General features: G+C 40.4%; 1 protein-coding gene and 1 pseudogene across 1 annotated transcript; both read right to left on the bottom strand.

Moving 5' to 3' along the window:
• LOC109070544 overlaps positions 1-25,306 on the bottom strand; it is a 731,031-nt pseudogene that overhangs the window by 308,457 nt on the left and 397,268 nt on the right.
• On the bottom strand, positions 2,353-19,009 carry LOC109080582 (zinc fingers and homeoboxes protein 3-like). Its single transcript, XM_042745795.1, is given in 4 exon segments — positions 2,353-2,981; positions 4,629-7,237; positions 15,949-16,022; positions 18,875-19,009. A coding segment is annotated over 1 exon segment (2,430 nt). The 5' UTR covers positions 7,069-7,237; positions 15,949-16,022; positions 18,875-19,009; the 3' UTR covers positions 2,353-2,981; positions 4,629-4,638.

Below are 25,306 nucleotides of genomic sequence, written 5' to 3'. Positions count from 1 at the left end.
GGGTTGAACTAATTAATTTTACTTGGCTGGAACAGCAGCTACGCTAATTATGTCTCTATTTGTTTCTCTGTTTCTGCTGGATTTTACATCCCGTGGTAACTAGGATTTACACAAGCTCCAGTATGGATCCAGAACACCTGAGAAGAGATGATGCCAACCCCTCAGAGGACCTCAGATGATGCTAACCCAGAGACAACATACAGAACTACCACATTTTGCTACAAGTTTGATTACATCAAATAATAATTGCTGTTAATAGTGTTCAATGGCTATTTGATTACGTCTTTAATTGTTTTTTCTGTACATTTCTGCCATATGTACATAAACTAACAGTCACCACTGATGATTTAGAACAACTGCAGCGTCTGACCTGCTTTCTCACACACACACACACACACACACACACACACACACACAGACTGTATATAAGTGACATGAGGACACAACGCAGCAGCACAACAGCATCTGACCTGGATTTCACTCACACACTTGGGCGCACACTCTCTCTCTCTCTTTCTCTCTCTCTTTCTCTAACACACACACACACTCACTCACACGCTCACACACACACACACACAATGAGGTTCTGCATCAGCGCCATTCTCATGATATTTGCACCAGTGCTGTGATATATGACTGATTTTTAGTATTTTATATAAAAAAGTTATTGATGAAAAATCAAGAATTATATTTTCCCAGCCAACATCACAAGGCCAGTACAACATCACTGATTAACCCGTGTGCTGTGAATCATTTATCTAAGTCAGTTTTTTAAACATTGCTTATAAATCTCTCATTTTGCTATATTATCAAGAAATATTGGATTCAATCTTTTTTTTCACATTATTTCATTTAGCACAGTATTTGTGTTTCTTATTGGAACTGATTGATCATATGTAATATGCAAAACATTTGACAATATTAAGTTTTTAAAAAAATAAAAACACATTATTTGTAGATAATATCGACAATATTCAGTTTTTCATGAAATGGCTTTTTTTGTGGATAATTTTTGCAATATCATTTTTTTTTAATGAAAAAATTAAAAATTAAAAGAAAACAAAGAAAGTTGTTGAGATTATATGCAATATTACCGTTTGTTTTTTCCGCTGCTTACACACAGAATCGTTCCTCGTCACACAGTTTCTGAAAGCTGACACTCAAACATCAGAAGCACACACCAAATCTACAAAACCATACACTGATTCTCAGACTTTGCCTTGGTTTTCAGTTTCATAAAACACTTTTTGCAAAACACAATGCACAATTCTCTATGTAACACACACACACAAATCTAATATTAATATTATGGCAAATGTGTTTGCAAATGTTTGCTTTTGAGATGTGTTTGTGATATTCTGAATGCAGTGCTTCATTTTGCAAGAGATGAGAGGCATTCTGCATTCTGTGTGCAGTTCTTGAATTTGTGTGTAAAGTTTGGAAAAAAAGAAAAGAGGCAAATTTTGTAAAATGTGTGTAAGCTGTTGAAAAACAACAACAACTAAGTAATAATACAGCATAATGAGACATTTACAAGCAATTTTCTGTATGCCGGTCATTTCTGACTGAAAACACCGCAAGTTTAACAAGGAGGCAAAACCCCCAAAAAGGTACAAAAATGATCACAAATTTTAGGGAAGCTGTTATACCCTGTGTGAGCAAAGTCAGCAAGTTTTAGTCCGATATGATAACATAACCTAGCATTTTCAGGAAAAAGAAAATCCTCTCTACAAACATGAAAACAGGCTCACCTTCCAGTGTTCCTCACCCTCGACCCAGCGGTTCGGTGTTCAGTTTCTCTCTGAACGGAGCACAACAGGTCAAAATACCAGTGATTCTCACCAAAGAGAAGTTGATTTTTACATTAAACCAAACTAAGCTGAAGTACTACACTACCCACAATCCTCCAGCCCCTGCAGAATCTGACCTCTCTGAAAAACAGATCATGCGTTTGTCCAACATTATGAAACACATATTATATAATCCTCTGTATTTCTGATGAAATCTCATGCGCTTCTCAGTTCTGTCTCAGCCATCCGTCGTGACCCAAATCTGCCTAAAAGCAAAAACAATCAGCAGGAAGGATTAAAGTGTTAGTTCACTCGACCTCTAAATGTGGGGAATGTTTACACCACAGCACACATGAGTTGAGAGTTGGTTTTCAACGCAGAAACATCAGACGGAAATATCACTGTGTCTGCTGGTGTGTTGGGTGTTTTTGGCCTTGAGATGTCTGCGAGACGTTTCCGTCGCTCAGATTCATCATGATCTGCTATTATGAATCTATGGAACAAAATGAAGGGAAACAAGCTTCATATGGCCCATCATACAGCAATGGCATCTCAAACAAACAACAGAAATCTGGCTGTGTTTTATTGGATTCCAGCATCGGTCTGTGTGTGAAGAGAGCGTGAGCGTTTCAGACAGATGCAGATACACTACTGCAGAGAAACAGTTCATTACGAGTGAGTGTTTGTGTGTGTAGTCTAAGATTACAAACAGACCAGTTTAAACATCAGCGCTGATGTGTGTGTGTGTTCTCCAGCAGAAGAGAGAATCATGACTCTGTCTGTGAGCATAATCTACAGTGTGTTGTGTCAATAAAGAGGCCCATCCGTAGTAGAAGAATCATATTATGGGCTGTCGCAGGTCATGTGTCCAGAGAAGCTTCCTGGCATCTCCTTCCACAGACGGTTAGGAAATGTCCACTCAAAAACAGCCAAGTGCCCATTATAAAATGTAACAAAATATGGCATAAAAATGTACAGATCTGCAGCATATCTGCAGTAAAGGTATGTTTGCAGGTACAGATACGTTTCCTCAGTGCGTTCCAAAACATACACACAACACTCACACAACAACATTCCCACAATGCTCCAGTCTGAAGTCTTTGTGCCTGTGTGAACGCAGAACAAGAACAGAAGTGACATCAGTGGTTCCAAAAGCGTTTCGATGAGCGACAGTGATGGGTCTCTTCTCACCTGAGGAGGGAAAATCACAAACAGCTCAGGCGACAAATCCACTGAATATGTGGACATTTAATACCAGCTGTCACACACACATTTCATCTGAAAGTGAATTTATCCTTTGAAATTCATTCAAATATTACATGATATTCAAATATCATAATTAGTGCTGTCAAACAATTAATCGTGATTAATCGCATCCAAAATAAAAGATATACAAACACACACATATGCCTGTATATATTTAAGAAAAGTATGTTATATATTATATTTATTTACATATGATATAATTTATATGAATATAAACATATACAATATATAAATATATGTAAATATTTTCTAAATATATGCTGTATGTGTGTGTCTTTATATATACACATGATAAATATACACAGTGCACACACATATATTGTAAACAAAAACTTTTATTTTGGATGCGATTAATCGTGATTAATCATTTGACAGCACTAATCATAATTAAATCTCCCACTGAAGATTGACCTCCAGTTATTGTTTTCTATTAATATTACTGTTTTATTCAGAAGAATGTTACAGATTCAGTGCAAGTTAAGCCCCATCTGCCTCATTTGGGAAATAATGTTGACTACCATAATTTAAACACAGTTTCCAAAATATAGCCTAATAAGACTGAAGCATTATATAAAATCACTTGCTCTCCTAGTATGTGTAAAGTTAGTTAGTACACTGTGATCTTTGAGCCTGTCCTGAGCATGTACAGTAACAGGTAAAACTCTAGCATGATACTTGGCAGTAACTCTTGTGTACTCATTACATGTCATACCAAACCTGTACAACTTTCTTCAGTGGAACGAAAAAGATCATTGGGAACCAAACAACACTGACTTTTACTATGGACCAAAAACTGAGACATTTCTCAAACTAGCCACTAGTAGTCTACGCAGTAGTGGTTCGTTTGGAGCTCGAGTCTGCACAACGCTTACTCACGGTTCGGTTTGTATCACCGTTTTAGAGTCACGATTTCGGTACGGTTCGGTATGTGCTAGTTTTAGGGGGAAAAGGACTATATTTTCAAATAAATTAAAGAAAATAAGAACAAATAATTTAATTACAATTAACATCACAAATAGATATAATAGAGCAAAGATACATATAAAACAATGTAATTTTCAGGAAAATCACATTGTAAGTAGAGAAAGTACAGAAATTAAAAGTAATCAAATGAAAAATAACTGCATATTTGAATGTATAAATTAAAGATGAATCCTTATTAAAGTCACAAAAGCTTCAAACAAAAGCAGTAAGTGATTTCCTTGTTTTTGTGGTTTGATTAACATTAAAAAAGTGCTGCAGTACGTTCAACGGACTATATCTGCAACAATCAGTGTGATAAAAACCACTTAAATGATGAAAACCATCTTTGGGAAAAGTTTATTTGAAGTGTAATTTGATTTTTTAGCTCGGCTTAATTCCTATTCGTTTATGGAAAGCGGAGGATTTATTACCTATACTGCAGCCAGGCACCAGACAGCAATTGAAATGTTTTGGGTCCACTTTTCATGACATGCAAGGCACACTTGTTTTAAAATCTAAAATCTTAATCGTTTTTTTAACACGACTGAGGTTTCAGAGTTTTTGCCACAACAGCATGTGCAACACTGTTCTGTTCATCCTTAAACGTACCTCCCATCTTCTAATCTGTGTCTGAGAGCAGCTGACATGTGTTCCCTCCACAGTCCTCTCTGCCCTCACCAATCGGCTCCCCATTGCTCCCAGTTTTGCCAAACCAGTTTTCGATCTCTGGGCTGCTGGGTTTGGTGTTCTCTTCTCTCAGCGGTCGTTTTGTTGCGACGTTCCAATCTCCAAACATCTCCTTCCGATCTAGGACGTTGCCCTGCTGAGCTAGCCGACTATCTCTGAACCAGCGGACAAGTTCTGTGCGAGCCAACCGCGCTTGCTTCTCCAGATGCCTGAACTCTATGGGTGAAGGCCATCGGTTCTGGACAAAGACATTTTTAAAAAGGTTTGCAGACTTGCTGACTTGAGGCACGGGGCTGAAGGAAAGGTTGCCAGAACATCTCTGAGCTCCATTGAGGAGAGTCTGCTGGGACTCCCGTTTAGAGCCCATAGAGTTCAGTAGGGCTTGTTCCAAATCATCTCGAAGTGCTCGACGCTCCAAGAACCAGCTTTCAATTTCCTCTCTGGACAGTCTAGTGGTGATCATGAGGTGTTCGACCTCATTATAGGATGGGAAACTGTTCCTCTGAAAACTCTCCTCTAGAAGCTTCATTTGTCCAGGACTCTTGTCCTTCACTCTCTCTAGCAGAGGAAACTGAGTGGTTACTGAACGCTCCCTCAGAGTAAATTCATCACGTGAGTTCAGGGAATCGTTCTGGGGATTTGTAGTTTGATCGAAAAACCAATGCTTAGCATCCCCATAGGGCATTTCTTTGCCATTCTGACTACTGAAGCCTGGAAATGCTGGAGCAGCTGATGGCTCTATAGACTTATACTGAAGGACTGGTGATGGGGACGAGGACAGAGGCACGGCTGATGGAGTCTGCATCATCATTGGCTTACTCTCTTGTGAGGTCGCCACAGCTGGTGCCAAGGGCATGGTTACACCATTACCAAACTTGTTTTTAGCAACAGATGAGCAGACTGGAGTATGATTGCTCATTTGCTGATCAATTACAGATCTTTTGAGATTGGTGGACACTATTGGTGACAAAGGGAGTCTTTCTTTGGGCAGCTCTGAAGGAAATGCCACAGGTATCTTCTCTTTAGATTGAGCCACTGGGGGTTTCCTTTTAGGTGGGACAAAATGTGCAACAACAGCTCTCTTCTTGTCTAAAGCCACCAAAGAATCAGGACTAGAGGTTTTAGTCTCTGAAAGCCCAGGAGAAGAAGCAATAGCAAGTCTTTCTGGATGTGGAGCTGGTGGAGGGGGCATGTGCAGACTCCCTTTGGGGTCTCCAGTTGGACGTTTGACCTCTGAAGCCAAGAGTGGAGTTCCTAAAGTGCGCTTAAGCGTCTGTGCCTGATGGACTGCTGTAGCAATGCTAGGCGTACAAGTAGTGGGTGATCGATCAGTTGTGATGTTTGATGCAAGGCTGGTCTGCCCAAATCCATGACAAGTAGCTTGACAAGGGTTAAGTGCTTCTCCAAATGGTGGAGGCCAGACTTTACAGATCTGGTGTGCAGGTGCTATGCTGCCATTGAACATCTTCTTACGGGCTTCTTCCACTTCTTCAGGGGACCAGGTAATGCCCTGCTTCAGACGCTGGGTGGTGAACCATACCTTGATCTGCTCCTCAGGGTGTTTGGAGGCAGCAGTGAGCCAGGAGAGCTCTGCATGGGTCGGATATGGGAATCTGTGTTAAAACGATGTGATCAGGGTGACATTGCTGTCCAGTATGGGGTTGTACTTGGTGGTGTGAATAGGAATTGCGATTGTTGGAGAGGTGCTGAGATTAGGAGGTCGCTGTAGCAGAGGCATTACATGACTCGTAGGCTCTGGAATAATGATTGTACCATTCACACTCACAGCTCTGATCTCATCCTTCAGCACTGGACTGCCCAGCTTCTTCTCCACATCCAGGCCTTTCTCCAAAATGCTGCTGTTTTCCATGGTTGTCTTTCCAATTTCTTCACCTTCTGGATTGCTGGAGTCTCCAAACAGTCCTGAGTCATATATGGTGTCTGGAAGGGATTTAAACTTGCTCTCAATGGTTTGCTCCAAGATACTTTGTCTATTCAGTTTGATATGCTTGATCTTAAAACGGCTCTCACCGGGGTGTTGAACTTCATTATGACATGAGAGGGAGTCAAACTTGTTGGTACTGAAATAGCAGATGGTACAAAGGTAGAGTGTACTGACTGGACCTTCAGACTGAGGGATCTCCTCATGATCACTAAAGTTCTGCTCTGATGCAGAACCCCCCTCGGACTGCTCCTCTTCCTTATTATTCAGTGATGTGCAGTTTTCGTCTGCTGTGAGCGGCACAGGTGAATATCTGCCCAACATGGTCTTGGCTGAAACATCCATTTCCACCGAGTCTTCCGCAGTGAAACTGGTTGCACGAAGCACACAGGGGTTGGACGACTTCCTTCGGCCTGACATGATGAGTATGGTGATGGTGGCAGGGATGGTCTGGTGAGGGAGTTTAATGGGGAACGGAGGGATAGGAGTGAAGACCCAGCATTTGGTCAGGTGGCATAAGACGCTCCCTCAGACAGGGAGCTTCAGCGGCGAAACAGAGTGTCATGGAGCCTCGTCACACAGAGCTCACCTGCACAGATACAGAAAGACTTTATTAGACTTTAACAGACTGAGGTCAGGGACACGAGTCAGATCCTGTAACTGGTAGAGCATGGCACAAGCAATCCCAGTGTTGTTGGTCTGATTCTCACGGAACACACATTCTGAGTAAATCTTTACCCTGAATGCACCGTAAGTGGCTTTAGATGAAAGTTTCTTCCAATTGCCTAATGCACCAGTGTTTTCTTAATGTTTTGAAATAAGAGTACTCTTGACTATGTAAATATACTGTAATTTTTCATGACAGAAAGTTCCCCTCAATTAATTATAACTGAGTATATGGGATGGGCATCCCATAGTAACTTGGAATTACAGTAGCTTCAGTCTGGATCCATAACACTTGAGAAGAGATGATGCCAACCCGTCAGAGGACCTCAGATGATGCTAACCCTCAAACAACATAAAAAACTACCAAATTTGACTATAAGTTTGATCGCAACATATAATCATTGCTGCTGATAGTGTTCACTGTCCATTTGAATGCATGTCATAAACTAACTGCATGATTTTACTGTACATTTCTGCCATATGGATATCACGTTGACATAGACACCACTGATAAGCTTCTACTAAATATACTGTAGAAATTTTAAATTTTTTGTAAAGCTGCTTTGCAACAATTTGAATTGTGAAAAGCGCTATATAAAAAAACATGAACTGAACTGCATTATATACATTATAAGTGGACTTCAGGAAATAAAATAGTCCTTAAAGAGTCCTAGAAATCTCTGATTTTAAAGTCTGTCTAAAGATTATTTAAATATAGACTTTCCAAAGCAAAATTCTGAACACTGGATAAAGTCAGGTATAAAATTCTTGTTTGATTTTGTTGACATAACAGAGTTAAAAGTTTTTCCAGAGGGGATTTTGGATTTCTCTTTTTATCACTCCCATAAATCAGAAAATAACGTCAACAGACAGAAAACAACACATTTTCACCATGTTTTTAGGAGTAAAATGTATAAATCAGTGTGAATGACAAATGAACAAACCTTCAGAATATAGAGAGCAATAAAACTGTAAGTTTTGGTGTGTGTAAGTGTGTGTAAGTAGACAAACAAACTCACAACCTTTAAAGATGCATTTTCACCATGTTTTCAGGGGAATAAAAGGTTGTATAAGTCAGTGTGAATGATATTTGAACAAACCCCTCAGTAAAACCTTTAGAATACAGATGAGAATAAAAAGTTTTGATGTAAGTGCCGTTGAAACTCAAAAATGATGCATATAAAAAAAGTGTCTAAGCAGCAGTATCTGCAGCTGCAGTGTGGTTCAGACTACAATTAAACAAACACCTCTGATGAACAAAAAGACTCACTTTTCAACAGAGACACTGAGGAGAGACTATGCGCTTGCACAGAAGGTTCATGAGTTCAAGCATTCCAGAAGCAAAGCCAACAGCTCAGCTAAGACAGAAGACTTACCAACAGCTTTAGCTAGAATCACAGACCGAGAGGAGAAAGAGAAAAGAAAGTTTCTAGTTGGCAGAGAAATGTGAAACAGGTTTGTATTCATTTGTAACTAATCCCAAACGTTTGGAGGTGGCACTCAAGGCTGCAGGTCAATGAGACGATTCTGGCACACAGAGGAGATTCGACTGTGAGAATCCAAACACACACGGAGCCGCAGGATAATTCACATGAATACATTCATCACAGCAGCAGAAACGCAAACAGAGGACGCATTGTATTCCAGACACACTCACATCATTACATTATATAGGCTATTTCTCAAAAGCAGTTTCATGTGCCCATTATGTCTGTCTTAAGCTAGTGGATAAATGAAGAGTTTAATCATATTAGTCTCCTGCATCCTTTTTTCATTAAATATGGAAAGAACATTCATAAGTATTTGTTTATAATAAAATTAATGTCCGAAAAATAATCTTAGAGAATGCTGCAGAGAGATGCAAAAGTTTGTTTACAGAAGCAATTTTTCTTTCAATGTAGGTTTCCAAATCCTATGCAATATTTCATTTGATAACTTCTTAAATTTTGCTACTAATACAAAAAAAAAAAAGTCCATGCCTTGTCCGCTTCCAAACAGAGATGTAGAATCCCTTTAACTAACAAAAGCCAGTTCTTAATGACTTCATCCTAAAGAAAGTGACAACATTTCGGAAGTTAACAGTGGCACAAGCCTCTGTAAGTACATTATCGTTGGATCTAATGAGTTCTGTGATTTTTTGTGGTGTAATTTGGTTTGTTTGCAAATATTAAACCCTGTTTGATCAAATGACACCAATCGGTTCGATAAGATCAACATTTCAAAAGATAGGAATATAAAACATTATGAAAATCAATGAATGTAAGCAAGCTGTCGATCCCTCAGAGTGATGAGACCGTCTCTGGCTCTTTACTTCCCATCACGGTGACTGTGTAAATAATCAAGTGTCTGATCTAGATCAGAGCAGATTCCGAGGACCCTTTATAGAAAGTACTGGTAGTAAGATTGTCAAGGTTTTTCTCTTGGACATTTCTGAAGATGGTTGTTTTTCATAAAAGTTTGTTTATACTGTATGTCTCTTAAAGGGAGAACCACTCGTTGGTTTTTAATTCCACTTTCTTAGATCCAGTTATTTAAAAGGTATTTGACTGGATTAGAGAATTTATTAATGCAAATGCTCAATTCAAGGTATATACAATAAATTTTTGTGTTGCACTAACTATTGTTACTATCTTTTTTTTTTTTTTTTATATAGTGTATTAATATTATTGATTTTGTTATCTTTTCTTTTATATGTCCTTCTTCCTGATTCTATGGCAGCTGCAGGGTGGTGGGGTTCTTCTGTGGTTCCTGGTGATTTGGGGTTTGAATTTTAATTAATGGTTGTATATTTGGACACCAGAGGTGGGTAGAGTACCCAAAAACTGTACTCAAGTAAAAGTAAAAGTACTTATAGAAATATTTACTCAAGTAAAAGTAAAAGTACTAGTCCTGAATAGTTACTTGAGTAAGAGTAAAAAAAGTATCGGATAGAAAAAAACTACTCAGGTAGTTAGATACTAGTTACTTTGGATCATATACTGAATATCTATAGTCTATTTTTATTTGGATATATAAATAAAATGTATGTAATGTATGTGTGTGTGTGTTTGTGTGTGTGTGGGTGTGTGTGTGTGTTTGTTTATATATATTTCATCAGCCTTTACTCCAGTCTTCAGTGTCACATAATCCTTCAGAAATTATTCCAATATGTTGATTTACTATCAGTGATATTATTTTTAGCTTTCTATTCATCAAAGAATCCTAAACAAACTGTCACATGTTCCAAAAAATATTAAGCATCAAAACTGTTTCCAGCGCTGGTAATAAATCAATATACTGTATTAGAATTATTTTTTGAAGGATCATGACTCTGAAAACTGGAGTAACAGCTGATGAAAATTCTGATTTGCATCACTGAAATAAATTATATTTTAAAGTATGTATTATATATGTATGAATAACCTCTGACACAAAGAAGAGTGGAAACTCCTCACATGACCGTTAAGTTACAGAACATCTGAACATAACGAACCAAATGCACATTGACGGATCTTCTTCCGTCTGTTCTGCAAAATGTAAACATATGTATATTTATGCAAGCATAAATATTGTGGAAATATCAATATTAATTGTGTCTAGGCAAAGACATTCCTCCTGGAACCGAGCTAATGTGGGTTTGGAGGGTATTTATTTCATACTCTGTGACAGCTTATTAAATGAAAAAATATTTTATTTAATGTATAAGCAGGGGAGTCATGCACTCATTGTTTTTGATGGGGCACGAGTGGGGGGGGGGTCGTCATGTGACACACAGGAGCTACAACAGCATATTGGCTAATTATTATTAAGGCATTTTTTTTTTTTCATTTTTATTAGAAACATTCCCAGACGCATGAACTATATCATGAAATATCTCGATTCTCACCTTCATAGTTATGTTAGAATGCGTTGGTCAAATTTTCACTGACAGTCTAGAGTTCAATCACTCTCAAAAACTCCCATTAGAATCACTGAAACTGTTAACACTGTGAAATCAATATCTTATTTACAGACTCGTACACACATCTGCACTTTGTTGTTTCTGATGAGAGAATTCTCCAGAGAGAGGTATTCAGCGACCGAGTGAAGGAAGCACCGGCAGTGTAGTGATGACTCATCTACGCCTCTGATTGGTCACTGCGTTCATAAGCTCAACAGAATCTTGTGTGATTGGTTATAATGCGCAGTGCTGTAAAAACACTCTGTCTCTTGCTCAGCACCAGCCAGCAAACACAGATCTGAATTTAGCAGCCGATGATAGACTCGCTGAACGTTCTCACGCCGGTGTGATTGTATCAAATATAGAAGATATTAATCGACTATTTTTTGTCTTTTGGAAGCTGCATTCAATTTGGCTCCCCTGTGTATTAAGTTACACGTACAACAAAGATGTTCTTAAACTTTCTGTTACAACTCTGAGTGAAGCGCTTCAGACGACACTGTGTTCATCTAATAAAGATCTTCATCGCTAGCAAACAAACGCTCTTGATGTTCTTAAACTTTCTGTTACAGCTCTGAGGGAACCGCTTCAGACGCTCAGCGCGCGCGGCGGGAACTGAACGAATCATTCAAACTGATTCACGAATCAATTCACTGGTTTGCCAACTGGTTTGATCAAGCCTTTGAATAGAATTCACTCGAAAGAATGCATCATTCGCGAATGTGCATCACTTATTGCCCGGAGAAAAGTAGACGGCGTGTTTGGAATAAACTGAAGCATTTATAACTTGTATTGCATTAAGATAAAGTAACGAGAGGAGCGTGGCCCACAGTAACGAAGTAAAAGTACAGATTTCCCCCCTAAAAATGTACTTAAGTAAGAGTAAAAGTACCCATCTTTAAAAATACTACAAAACCAATAAAAACCCAAAAAATAAACTCAATCAAAACTAACCTCCTCTGTTGGTGTTTATGCACACTTATAGTCATGTCTGGCTGGAGACCTGTGGTTTGTCGTGAATGTTTTATTTTTCTTTTGTAAGGTCGGTCTTAGTGTTTTGGATATTTATTCTTTTATGTGGAAATTGGTATTTGTGAACTGTACTAAAACTGCTTGTACAAGCGATAAAGCTTTCACTACAGTTTGTGGCCAGTTATTATCTCTCCCTGATTTGGTGGGTTTCATATATAACACAAACCCCTCAGTAAAAACCTCCAGAATACAGAGAGGAATAAAACTGTAAGTGCTGCTGAAGTGGAGAAACAAACTTTACAGATATGGATTGGAATTGAAATCTACAGACACAAATAGATAAAGCGTAATAAAATAAAGACCTTAAATGTGTTGTATCTTGGATGTTTTTGGTTTTCTCTCTCTCCTGATTAGAAATGTAAAAATATTAAGGCGAGCTTCATTTCCACGTTGTTGTTATGGCAACAGCGAGAGTGTGACAGGCCAGCGGCGCTGTACTGTTCGTTAATTACAGCAGCCTGACAGCGAGCAGCACACCGCAACTCGTGTTGTGTGTGTGTGTGTGTGTGTGTGTGTGTTTGTGTGAATGGACAGGCGACACACACTCGTGTGTATGTGAGTAATGACCCGCCTCACATCACCAGCGCTGGACTGTCATTATAAAAACTTGCATGAGACTGTCAGCGTCTGTGATGATCACACACACAATATCGTCTAATAAGTGAATTTGGGAGCAGAGCATGGAGCTGAGCTCAATCACAGTCCACTCGTACGCATCCGGATCCCAGAATCAGACCCCATGATATTAGAACAACCCTCCCTCACAGCATTCAGTCCAGAATCACAGGAGAACCAAAACACACGCGGTTTAGACTCACACAGGTCTGATCCACGCAAACCACACCAACTCGTTACCATGGAAACCACGAGCAAAGCCACGCGTGACACCAGACTCCCGTGTATACAAACAAACACACACACTCACACACACACCACACACACACACACACAACACACACATACACAGAAGACACACACACACACACACAAACACACACTCACACACACACACACACAGACAGACTCTCTCTCTCTCTCTCACACACATACACACACTCTCTCTCTCTCTCACACACACACACACACACACACACACATTCACTCACTCACTCTCTCTCTCTCTCTCTCTCTCACACACACACTCTCACTCTCTCTCTCTCACACACACACACTCACTCACTCTCTCTCGCTGTCTCTCTTTCACACACATACACACACACACACACACACACACACACACACACTCACTCTCTCCAATGAACCATCTGGCACAAATGATTAAAGTTCAGTGTGAGTCGTTTCTCAAAATTCCTAAATGTTAAGATTATGTTTAATGAGCTCTGATCACATGGACCAACCGTAAGCTTTACATTCAGCGACGATTTTATCTGAAAGGACTCGTATCGTCAGAAATCTGCCCAACGCTCGTATTCTGGATCTTTCTGAGGCCGGATCCGCTTTCCACTCAGTGTGCTCACACCAGACAAAGCCCGGAGGAAGACAAACAATAAAAAAAGAACAGAAATGAGTGCGAGGAGGGAAAACTGCTTCAGGCTCAAAATGATGTTCCCGAAGCATTCGTAACACAAAATATTAAGTGCTCTGATTATTCAACACAATCAGAATGTTTGGAGATGAAGATATAGTCACCAAATATCCATATTTAAGATATCACTGCAGCAACCAAATGTGAAATCTTGATCTATTCTGTTGATCCTCCTGAGATGCAGGAGTAATGAGAGTGCAATATGCAACGCAAACATTTAAAAATGACTGATTTTAAATTATTTCACATTAAACTAAAGGGGTCACAACATGATACGAAGCCCCTAAAAACAAAAAAAAAAAAAAATACATTCAATGACCCCTTCGATGTTTCTTCCTATATGTCATTTTTTTTTTTTTTGTGTGCAAAAAAACAAAATGTATTAATATTATAAGTAAACCTCAAGGAACTTATTTAAATAATAATAATACAAAAATCTGTGTCACAACCCCTTTAAGAGTTGAACCTATCAGATAATGAGTGTTGTTGTTCCTCTTGATTTCGGTCTGTTTTTCATCCGCAGAGATGAGAATCAATGACAGAGCGTCCTGAAAACTGTTGTTTGAGACGCTGACAGTGAGTCTTCAGCTCTGTTCTCTCCTGTTCTTCTAATTTGGGAACTTTGTATTTCGTGGCGTCTCATGTTTCTGTCTCCTGAGGATGAAGTGCTTTGTTGCATCCCGCAGTTGCTTTGAATAAAAGCGTCTGCTAAAGAACAAATGCACATGTAAAGCACGTTTGTAAATCATCGACTCTCTGTGCGTTTAACAGATGCATGAGAGTTTTAACGAAGGGTAATGTAATGGTGCGTTCTATTTATAAAGCGTGAGAGGCCTTTCAGTGAATCACTTCTATCTTTCAAAAGGAAGGATTTATCCTGTTTTTGCAATAAAATCATCTTTCAGTCAGATTCCTGAATAAACCGCTAGCTTTCTGAGAGAGGGATGTTTAATTGAAATTCCTCCGTCCTGCATCAGCTTAATCTCAGCCAGTCGTTTGTCTTTCTCTACAGAGTCTCTCACACACACACACACACACACACACACACACACACACACACACACACACACACACACACACACACACACACACACACACACACACACACACACACACAACACACACACACACACACACACACACACACACACACACACACACACACTGAGTTTTCTGTCTCACTGCGAGGAGCAAGTGTAAAGGTGATGGTCACCAGTCACAGCCAATAGGAGTGCAGCACCGAGCCCCGCCCCCACCTGCTCATCCAATCAGATTGACTCCAGCTCAGGAATTCTGTCCACAGCCAAACTCAATATTGACTCGCCTGCAAACGCTCCTCGAAGAATAAAGAGATACGGAGAGACCGAAGCACCCACTTTTTCTTTTACTGTTATATACTTCTCATGTTTTTATAGAATGTTGATTTATATGCATCTCTATTAAGCACAATAACAATAATGAAACTATAAATACACATGTGTAAAAAACGTATTTCATCTCAAAATCAAATAATAAAGTACTTTGAATAAATAAGCTTTTCTTTCTGCAATGCTTTGTGAAATTTTCCCCCTACTTATCACGACTATTTTGTTTCTCCCTTTCATTAGTTTGTCATTAGTGTAATACAATTTTTAAATCATCACTTTGAATTACCTTTGTGTCTAAAATGTGCTCTATCAATAAAACTTGTTTGCTGCTCACCCGTAATGAATCTGAAGTCCCACACGTCCACAGAAAATTGCTCATTTCTGCCTCACAAACTAATTATGAATTGATATTTTTTTGTAATTTCTCTGATTTTTTTACTCTGAAAACACTGTATAATGACAATCACATGAGAACATGAACACAGAAGTCAGATACAGTAAATTCAGAAAACATATTTAATTCGCAGTCTTTGGGTGTCATGAAAACACAGAAAAATATCTTATTGTGCCTAAAATGGACTTCATAGTCTTTATGCAAATTATAATTATTATTTTGGGGGGTGTTTTCTTTAGATTCATGCTGGTTCATGATTCTGGTTCAGCACTGCAGCTGTGAGTGCGTTCTATAGTTTCCCAGCAAACCCCGCCCATTAGCATGGCTTCAGCCAATCAAAATAAAAGCAGCGAGAGGAGGGCGGGCGCGGGCCTACCGGGGGTTTGTGAACTTCCCGGACGGGACGAACCTCACCGATGGAGAGCGTCTCAGCATCGTCTCAGCAGATTCCTGTGGAGACAGAGACGAGACGAACAAGTCTCACAAATCCTTCAGGCGTAAAGAACATCAGCTGGACTACTGGAACCTAAACTCAAACTCACTGTAAAATAAACAAGATGTTAGTCAGGTACATAGTATCTGTATGCGATGGTATTTGTCGGGGCATGAAAAAATCATGGTACTCCTAAATAGGCTTGATTTTCTCTTAGACATCATTTATTAATTTTTTCTCATGTTTGTGTGATATGCGCGCTGAAGTCCTCAGCACCTGATGATCTACAGACGTGTAAACAGCTGTTACCTTGGAAACCCCGTGATCATCCTCAGGACAGAAACAGAGACGCAGCGAATCACGAATCCTTCACAGCACAGGTGCACAATAACCCTGGGACTGATCGGAAGTGCACTGTAAAAAATAAACTGCTGAGAATACTTAAAAGAGTAAGGCAACTTGATGCAGTAAGACTTTTGAGTTTTCTCAACAATAGATTTTTAGTTCTGCTCAATAAAGATACTTTGTTGAGCCAAACTGTAAATTTGTTTGTTCATGCAATGCTGACTTTTCTTATTTTACTAATAGAAAAAAAATTATGGTCACAGCAGCTGAAAACAACCAATTACTATCGTTGAGGTAATTAATTTTTTTCTGTTTTCTGGAACAAAAAAAAAGAATGTTTAAAAAGTCACCACATCATAAAAATGTATGTTTGTTTAAAAATGACAAAGGTGAAATGCTATGATAATCCAATAAGCAGACAACATTGTCTTTGTTTGAAGACAACTTACAAGCCAATTAAATCCAGAAAATGAGACCATAACCAGTTGAACATACTCTAGGCCTCAATAACAGACACACAAAAACCTCAAGAAACGGTGACAACCAAAACACATGTTAAAACAATGAGCTCTTTACATCACAGCACAACAAATAACTAACAATAATGATAAAACAATAATAAAAAAAAAAGTGAAATTAAGTCAGCAAACAGCAAAACAATAACGCTATAACAGTAACTGCATCATTTATTCACGCTGCAATGCATGCTGGGAACTCACAAAACCTTAACATTTCAACAATATGAAATTCTTTGTTCAGACAACTGTGTTTGACTAGTTGGGGCAACATTTGGGGTAATTTTTGTTGGTCTGACAAAGAATTTTTGTGTAGTTTCAAGAAAACAGCATTTTTTAGTATTCAATAATCAAAATTTTACAAAAACAGTAAGCATGTTCTGTGTCTCAACTCAACGATCGGTGTGAGGTGGATTGAAGAGTTCAGATGCACAAGTGCCCACTGGAAATGGTTCGTTTATAATCAGCATTTTTATCAGGCTCCTGTGTGTAGGTCACTTTAATGGCAATGAATAGGTTATTCAGTCTTTGCTTTGCCATTAAAAAGTGAAATAACTGAACATAAACATCTGCATCTCAACTTTTTGGTGATACAATATATCGCCTTTATATTTACTTAAAAATTAATGTCACTGTGTTTTGTACATTCCACTTTTGCAGCTTCTCGAACATAGCGTGGGTGTAGTCAGTGCTCGTTCAAATTTTAAAAATGCTTCCACAAACAAAGTTTCGTCGTTCTTGAAAGATATGGTGCTTGTTTAGGGATCTGTGCCTTCGTGCATCCGGACATCCCACACTGACTGCGGAGTAGTGTTTTCACACTTCATCTACGAGAGAAAAGAAGGTCCGGGAAAAAAAACCTGTAGATGGGAAAAAATCTCAACAGATAAATTCCTTTTTATCTACTTGTTACTTTGCACAGTAGAAACATTAGAAACCCCCTGTTTATTTCCTACCCCCCATTTATTCAAGTTTTTTAAGGAAATCTAATATTATGATAACTTAATTCCATGATTTCTAAATGTTTTTTAAAATCTTTAAAATTTGTTGTCATTTGGAAGGGTGTGTAGGCCTTCTTGCATTATTATGCTGTTACATTATGATTATATTCAGTTGCATAAAGTGGACTTTAAAAATTACATTTATATCGTTTATCACAAAATTATTTCTGGGGCACTATATCTTGCACAACAAAAGTTGTTTTATATAAATATATATAACATATATATATATATATAATATATATATATAGATATATATATATATATACAGTATATATAAGAAAGTGTATTCAGGTTAAGTAGGATATTAACAGGCAAAAGAAGTGTCCTAATTTACCTGATAAATATATCATGTATTCTAATGTGTATATTGTTATCTTAACATCTAAATAAACATTTTGCAAAAGTTGCAGTTTAATCTGGACAAACGTGATATTTACGTTTCGTATATTTACGTGTTCACAGCGTTTCTAATGTTGGTGTTTTTTATTATTATTTTTTTTTTATTTTAGATGTGGTTTCTGAAACGTTTTACAACGTCGCCCTGCAACTTAAATACGAGGCTTTGAAAAGTTTTTAAACGTTTTGTGTTTGACGAGCTGAACATCATGCAAACTTACATTAATAGACGACACACTCGATATGAATCACACACTCATGTGATGATGATGATTATGATGATGCGGTCATTCATTCATTCATTCTCTCAGTCGGTTGCTTTCTGAACACAACTTCATCACGAACGAACAACGCTCATTCCTGTCAAAACACAGACTAAACAACACTCGGAGCGACCAAAACAGAGCGAAACACCGAGCACCGTACGGCTTCCGGGATCACCAGGAGCCATCCGTTCGCCGCCGCCGGTGTCGTTCGCGTCCAGGCCCGTCAGGGAACGCACGGACTAACCGGCTAACGGCGCAGGAAGCACGAGTTCCGCGCTCCGCTTCCACCACAAACTTTCCTCCGTCAGTCGCACTAATAGCGGGTTAAAACGCCAGACCTCACCTTCTGGAAGCGCGTCGAGCCTCCGGGAGAGAGAGAGAGAGAGAGAGAGAGAGAGAGGGGCGGTCCGATCAACACCGGAGCGAAGACGAGAACGGAGGAAAAAGTCGAGCACGGGAGATGTACGGTAACCGACACATGATCGGTACGTCAGAGGCGCGCCAGCGCTTTCATTCAGAGGTTTATACGTCAATGAACGCGAACTATAAAAAACACAGCACACACACACTTACACACACACACACACACACGCACACACGCACACACGCACACACACAACACACACACAAAAACGCACACACACGGCAACACAGTCACTCTCTGTTCATCCAGCACTGTATTCAACTGTATTCCAGACACAGCAGCAGCTGGAAGTCCTGACTGTGACAGCAGCCTCTTCTCTCAGTACACGACCCGGCAGCACAAGAGCGGTCAAAAAGGGATGTTATACATCATCTGAAGCTGAAATAAATCATCTCTCCATTGATGTATGGTTTGTTAGGAGGATAAGATTTGTCTGAGATACAACTATTTGAAAATCTGGAATCTGAGGGGTCCAAAAAAAAAATCTAAATATTGACAGGGGATTCTGTATTTCTCTTTTCTCTCTCCATAAATACAGAAAAATTGTCAAAAGACAGAAAAACAAACACATTTCAATACATGTTTCTTGAGCAGCAAAAGTCATCATATTAGAATGATTTCTGAAGATCATGGTGACACTGAAGACTGGAGTAATGATGCTGAAAACTACAGCTGCACATCAACCCAGAAATACATTACACTTTACAATCACATATTCACATAGAAAAACAGCTGTTTTACATTCTAATAATATTACTCACAATCACTTATTGTGTTTTGCTGTACTTTGGATCAAATAAATGCAGGCTTGGGTGAGCAGTAGACGACTTCTTTAAAAAACATTAAAAAATATACTGTTCAAAAAACATTTGACTGATGAAGGTCAATACACTGAGAAATCATCATGGACTAGAAACATACATTCAGATTATAACCCTCGCTGACACTATCAGATGATGAGCAAAACTTGATCTGAATGTCTTCTGTAGAGCTCGCTGAAGTGAATTATTCAACACTCTGATGCAACTGTCCAGCACTAACCCTGCTGCTGTCCTGTTTCTGAATCTGTATTCTGTAGAAACTCTGCCGTCTGCTGGAGGATCTGCGCATGCGCAGCATTCATCTGCACACACTAACACACCGCAGGGTGCATACCAACAATCCAGCAAAAAACTGTGGTCAAACTATTAAAAACATGTGAGCACTGTGGTTGAAATAGGTCAAATCATTGATATTACCATGAGAAGTTACAGAAATACGCAGAGAAAACATTAAATATGTGTGTGGAGTAAGAACATACAGTTCAGCTGAATGAGTTTACACTCTTTTATGTTGTTCTGCTGTTCTGTGTTCATTTGGACTCTCACTCTATACAGGACTAATACAACTCATATACAACAATCGTTTCTCTGATATTTATTACAATACACCGATAAACTGAACATTGACTTCAATGCTATGATCAGATGCTTTCATACGATTTCTATTGAACTGTAGCTCAAAACTATTTCAAAATATAATGAATTAACAGCTACAAACTCGATCATGAAGCACAATGTTGCCCATCTAGCCATGTATTTTGAGCCGCAGCGCGTCACATTAACACGGAAGTGTTTTCACTAGTTAGTAAAAACGGTTTCCTCACTGAATGTGTTTGTGTGTCGGATGTGGTTATCTTTGGAATGGAAATATGGATATTTTGTAAACAATTTTATTCCGCTTAATTTCTGTTAATGTCACAAAACTAGCGAAGCTGAGCCAGTCGAAAGTGCTGCCAGTGTCGCGACAGCTGGAACCGCTCGGATTGATTCAAACTCGTGACTTCGATTCACTAGCAAAAACCAGATCCAAAGAACCATTCATTTCAAATTTGACGCCAACTTGATTAATGATTTTAAAAAGTATGTAGTGATGGGTGCAAATGGAGCTTTTGAAACGCATTAAACACATTGTGTCGCGAAATGATTCACCGTTACGAAAGCGCTGCAATCGGATCGCGAATCATTTCATCGGAACTTCGGAGCAGGTTCGCAAAATCTTTTTTTCTGATTTCTTTTTTTTTATGAAACCAGTAGAAAACCAATAAAAACATTAAAGGAAGTACAGTTATACAAAATCAAAATAAAGAAGAAAACAAGAAAAGCAAAACACAAATAAATCCCTTAAGAAAATTAAATGTGGTTTTACGATAGTAAAAGTAAAGTAACCATGTTTTTTGGATTAACTCAGTCTGTAGTTTGAACTCTTCAAAATTTAAGGACGAGAACTATAGTTTCCAAAGTTAGACATTGCTTGTTATGATTTTCAAGACTGTAAGAGTTTTAGTAGAAACGCTATGATCCTACCCGATCAGACACTAACGGCACTTGTTCCATGTAAAAACTACCAAACAAAATCAACACAGTCTGTTGTCTGCATTATGCCCCACACACCAAAAAACTCAACCCGCGCAACAAAAAAATGAACCCAGAGCAGACACGCAAAAGACAGTAAGGACCCAACGTGGCAGACACACACCACCACAACACACCTCGGATGGCGCAAAACAAAGCGGAACAAATCGGAACCGGAAAGACCGGCAAACAGGCGGCAGCGGGACACAACGGACACACACACACACACAAGCCCGCACACGTCACGCGCGCGCGCGCGCGCCACACACCCACAACACACACACCACACCACACACCACAGAGCGCGCACACGACACACACACACGCGCGCGAACACACACACACAAACACACGAGCCCGCACACGCGCGCGGCCGCGACACGCACAACACACACACAACACATCCCGAGCCCGCACAGCAAAAAACACACACGCGCGCACCACACACAACGCGCGCCCGCACACACGCGCGCACGGCACAAACACACACACAACACACAACAACACGAGCCCGCACACGCACGCGCGCGCGCGCGCACACACACACACACACAACACACGCAGGAGCCCACCACACACAGAAACACACACACACGCAGCGAGCCCGCCAAACATCAAGACACACACACACACACACGGACACGGGCCCGCACACACACAGACACACACCACGACCAACGAGCCCAACAACACACACAAGTAGACACACAAACACACGCGCACGAGGCACGCACACACACCGACGACACACACACACACACACAACAGACACACACACACACACGCACGAGCACCCAACACACACACACAAACACACACGCAACGACCCGCACACACACAGACACACACACACGACACGCACGACAGCCCGCACAAAAACACAACCACACACACACACACGCACGAGCCCGCACACACACACGCACGAGCCCGGACACGGCAACAGCCCGCACACACACAACACGCTACGTAGCACGCACACACACAACCAGACACCACACACATGCACGGCGCCACAACACACACCACAAACACACACAAGCACGGAGCCCGCACAGCACACAACACACACACACACACACACGATACACACGCAACACACACCACACACATACACACACCCTAAACACACACAAAAACACACACACACACGCACGGCCGACACCACGACCACACACCACACACACACACACGCAACCCGCGCACAACACACACACACACACGCACGAACCCAACACCACAAACACATCACACACACACACGGCACGAGCCCGACACACACACAAAAGAACACACGCACGATCCACGCACACACACACACACACAACACTCAGCCCACACACAAACCACACGCACGAGCCGCACACACACAGAGACACACACACACACACACCACACCACACACACACGAGCCACACGCACACCCGCACCACATCACACACACACCCACACGAGCCCGCACCCACCACATAACACACACACACACGCACGAGCCCGCACCCACCCACACACACACACACACGCACGAGCCGCGAACACACACACACACACACGACAAACACACACACCCCGAGCCCGCACAACACAGACCACACAAACACGCAAGACACACCACAACACGAAACCAAGCACAGCACACACACAGACACACAAACACCAGAAAAAGCCCGCGCACACACACACACACACACACAACCCAACACCTACCACCAACACAACACACGCACTCAGCCCGCACACACACACACACACACACACACACACACACACCCACACACTAAACACACACCCCACACGCAACGCCATCGATCCCACACACACACACACACACACACACACAAACACACGTAGCCCTCACCACACACATACCACACACACACTCACTAATCCCTCACACCACACACCACACACACACACACACTCACTATCCCTCACACACACACAAGACACTCCATCTATACCCTCACACACACAAACACACACAACACCCACACACCACACTCACTATTCCCTCACACTAATATACACACACACTCACGATCCCTCACACACACACAACACACCACAAACCACACAACGTATACACACACACTCACTACCCCTCACACCACACATATACAACACACCAAACTATACTATCTGTAACACACCCCGATACACCACCCCACACTCACCCATCCCTCACACACACACACACACACTCACTAATCCTCTCACCACATATACACCACCCACAACTCACTATCTCCACACAACTACACACACACACACATCAATATCCCTAACACACAATGATACACACAAAACTACTATCCTCACACACACATACACACACACACTACTATCTCACACACACACACACACACACACACACACACAGAGCACACACACACTTTACCATTCCTCACATACACATATACACACACAAATTTTATTACCTGAGCCACACACACATATACACACACACACTCACTATCTCACACACACACACACACACATACTTACTATCTCTCACACACATACACACTTACTATCTCTTCTTACACACACACACACACACATACTCACTATTCCCTGCCACACACATATACACACACAAATCTACCATTATTTTGCCAAGCACACACATATACAGTGGCTACACAAAAATGTTGATGGATTTCACTACTTCCATTCAAAAAAGTGAAACTTGTATATTATATTCATTCATTACACACAGACTGATATATCAAATGTAATTTTCAAATGTGGGTTTTATTCTTTTAATTTTGATGATTATAACTGACAACTAAGGAAAAATCCCAAACCCAGTTTCTCAGAAAATTAGAAATATAACTTAAGACCAATACAAAGAAAGGATTTTAGAAATCTGACCAACAGTGCAAGTATGAAGATGAAAAAGTATGAGCCCAGGTTGCCTTGACAGTGGCCTTCAGCTCTCCTGCATTCTCCTGGGGTCTGGCATTATGCATCTTCATCCTTCACAATACCACATAGCTTTTCTCATGGGCTGGCGTCAGGCAGTTTGCTGGCCAATCTTGCGAACAGGGATGTCACGGTCCCAAAATCTCAGGTACTGTGGCTTTGGCACTGTGGGTAAAAGCCAAGTCCTGCTGGAAAATGAAATCTGCATTCCCAAAGTTGGCTCGGCAGCAGGAAGCATGAAGTGCTCTAAAAACTTTCTCCTAGCCGTATACGGGACCTTGACCTCAGAAAAAAACACAGTGACCCCAACACCAGCAGATAGACATGGCACCCCCAAACCATCACTGACTGTGGGAAACTTTACACTGGACCTCAAGCAACGGATTGTGTGCCTCTCCCTTCTTCCTCCAGACTCTTGGGACCCTGATTTCCAAAGGAAATGCAAAAATTTACTTTCATCAGAGCACATAACTTTGGACCACTCAGCAGCAGTCCAGTCCTTTTTGAAGCGAGGCGCTTTCTGACACTGTCTGCTGTTCAAGAGTGGCTTGACACAAGGAATGTGACAGCTGGAAACCCATGCTCCTGCATAATGCCTTGCGTGTAGTGGTCCCTGGAAGCACTGATCTCAGCTGCAGGGTCCACTCTTTGTGAACCTCCCCACATTTTTGAATGGGTTTTGTTTCACAATCTCTCTCCAGGGGTATGTTATCCCTATTGCTTGCGTGACTGTCTTTATCTTCTCTTCTCTGCTTGTGTTGATATTTTAACTGGTGACCGACAACAAGAGATTCTTTGGGCTACTTTTTATTCTGAATGTATCAAAGGAAAATTTATGAAAATGTGTCAACTGTGGCCTTTCTCTGTCACTTCAATGATGACTTTCTCAGTTATGCTATCAACTGCTACATCATATTACAATTATTAAATGAACTGCATATGATTAAATCTCAACAATACGCAATATTTTTTCTCTCAATGTAAAACATTCACATGAATTCAAACAACACATAACAGAAACATGATAGAGAAC

Source organism: Cyprinus carpio, chromosome B19 (genome assembly GCF_018340385.1).
Source record: "Cyprinus carpio isolate SPL01 chromosome B19, ASM1834038v1, whole genome shotgun sequence".
Taxonomy (NCBI): domain Eukaryota; kingdom Metazoa; phylum Chordata; class Actinopteri; order Cypriniformes; family Cyprinidae; genus Cyprinus; species Cyprinus carpio.
Note: the sequence above shows the minus strand (reverse complement) of the source record. Positions and strands in the feature narration are given on the sequence as shown.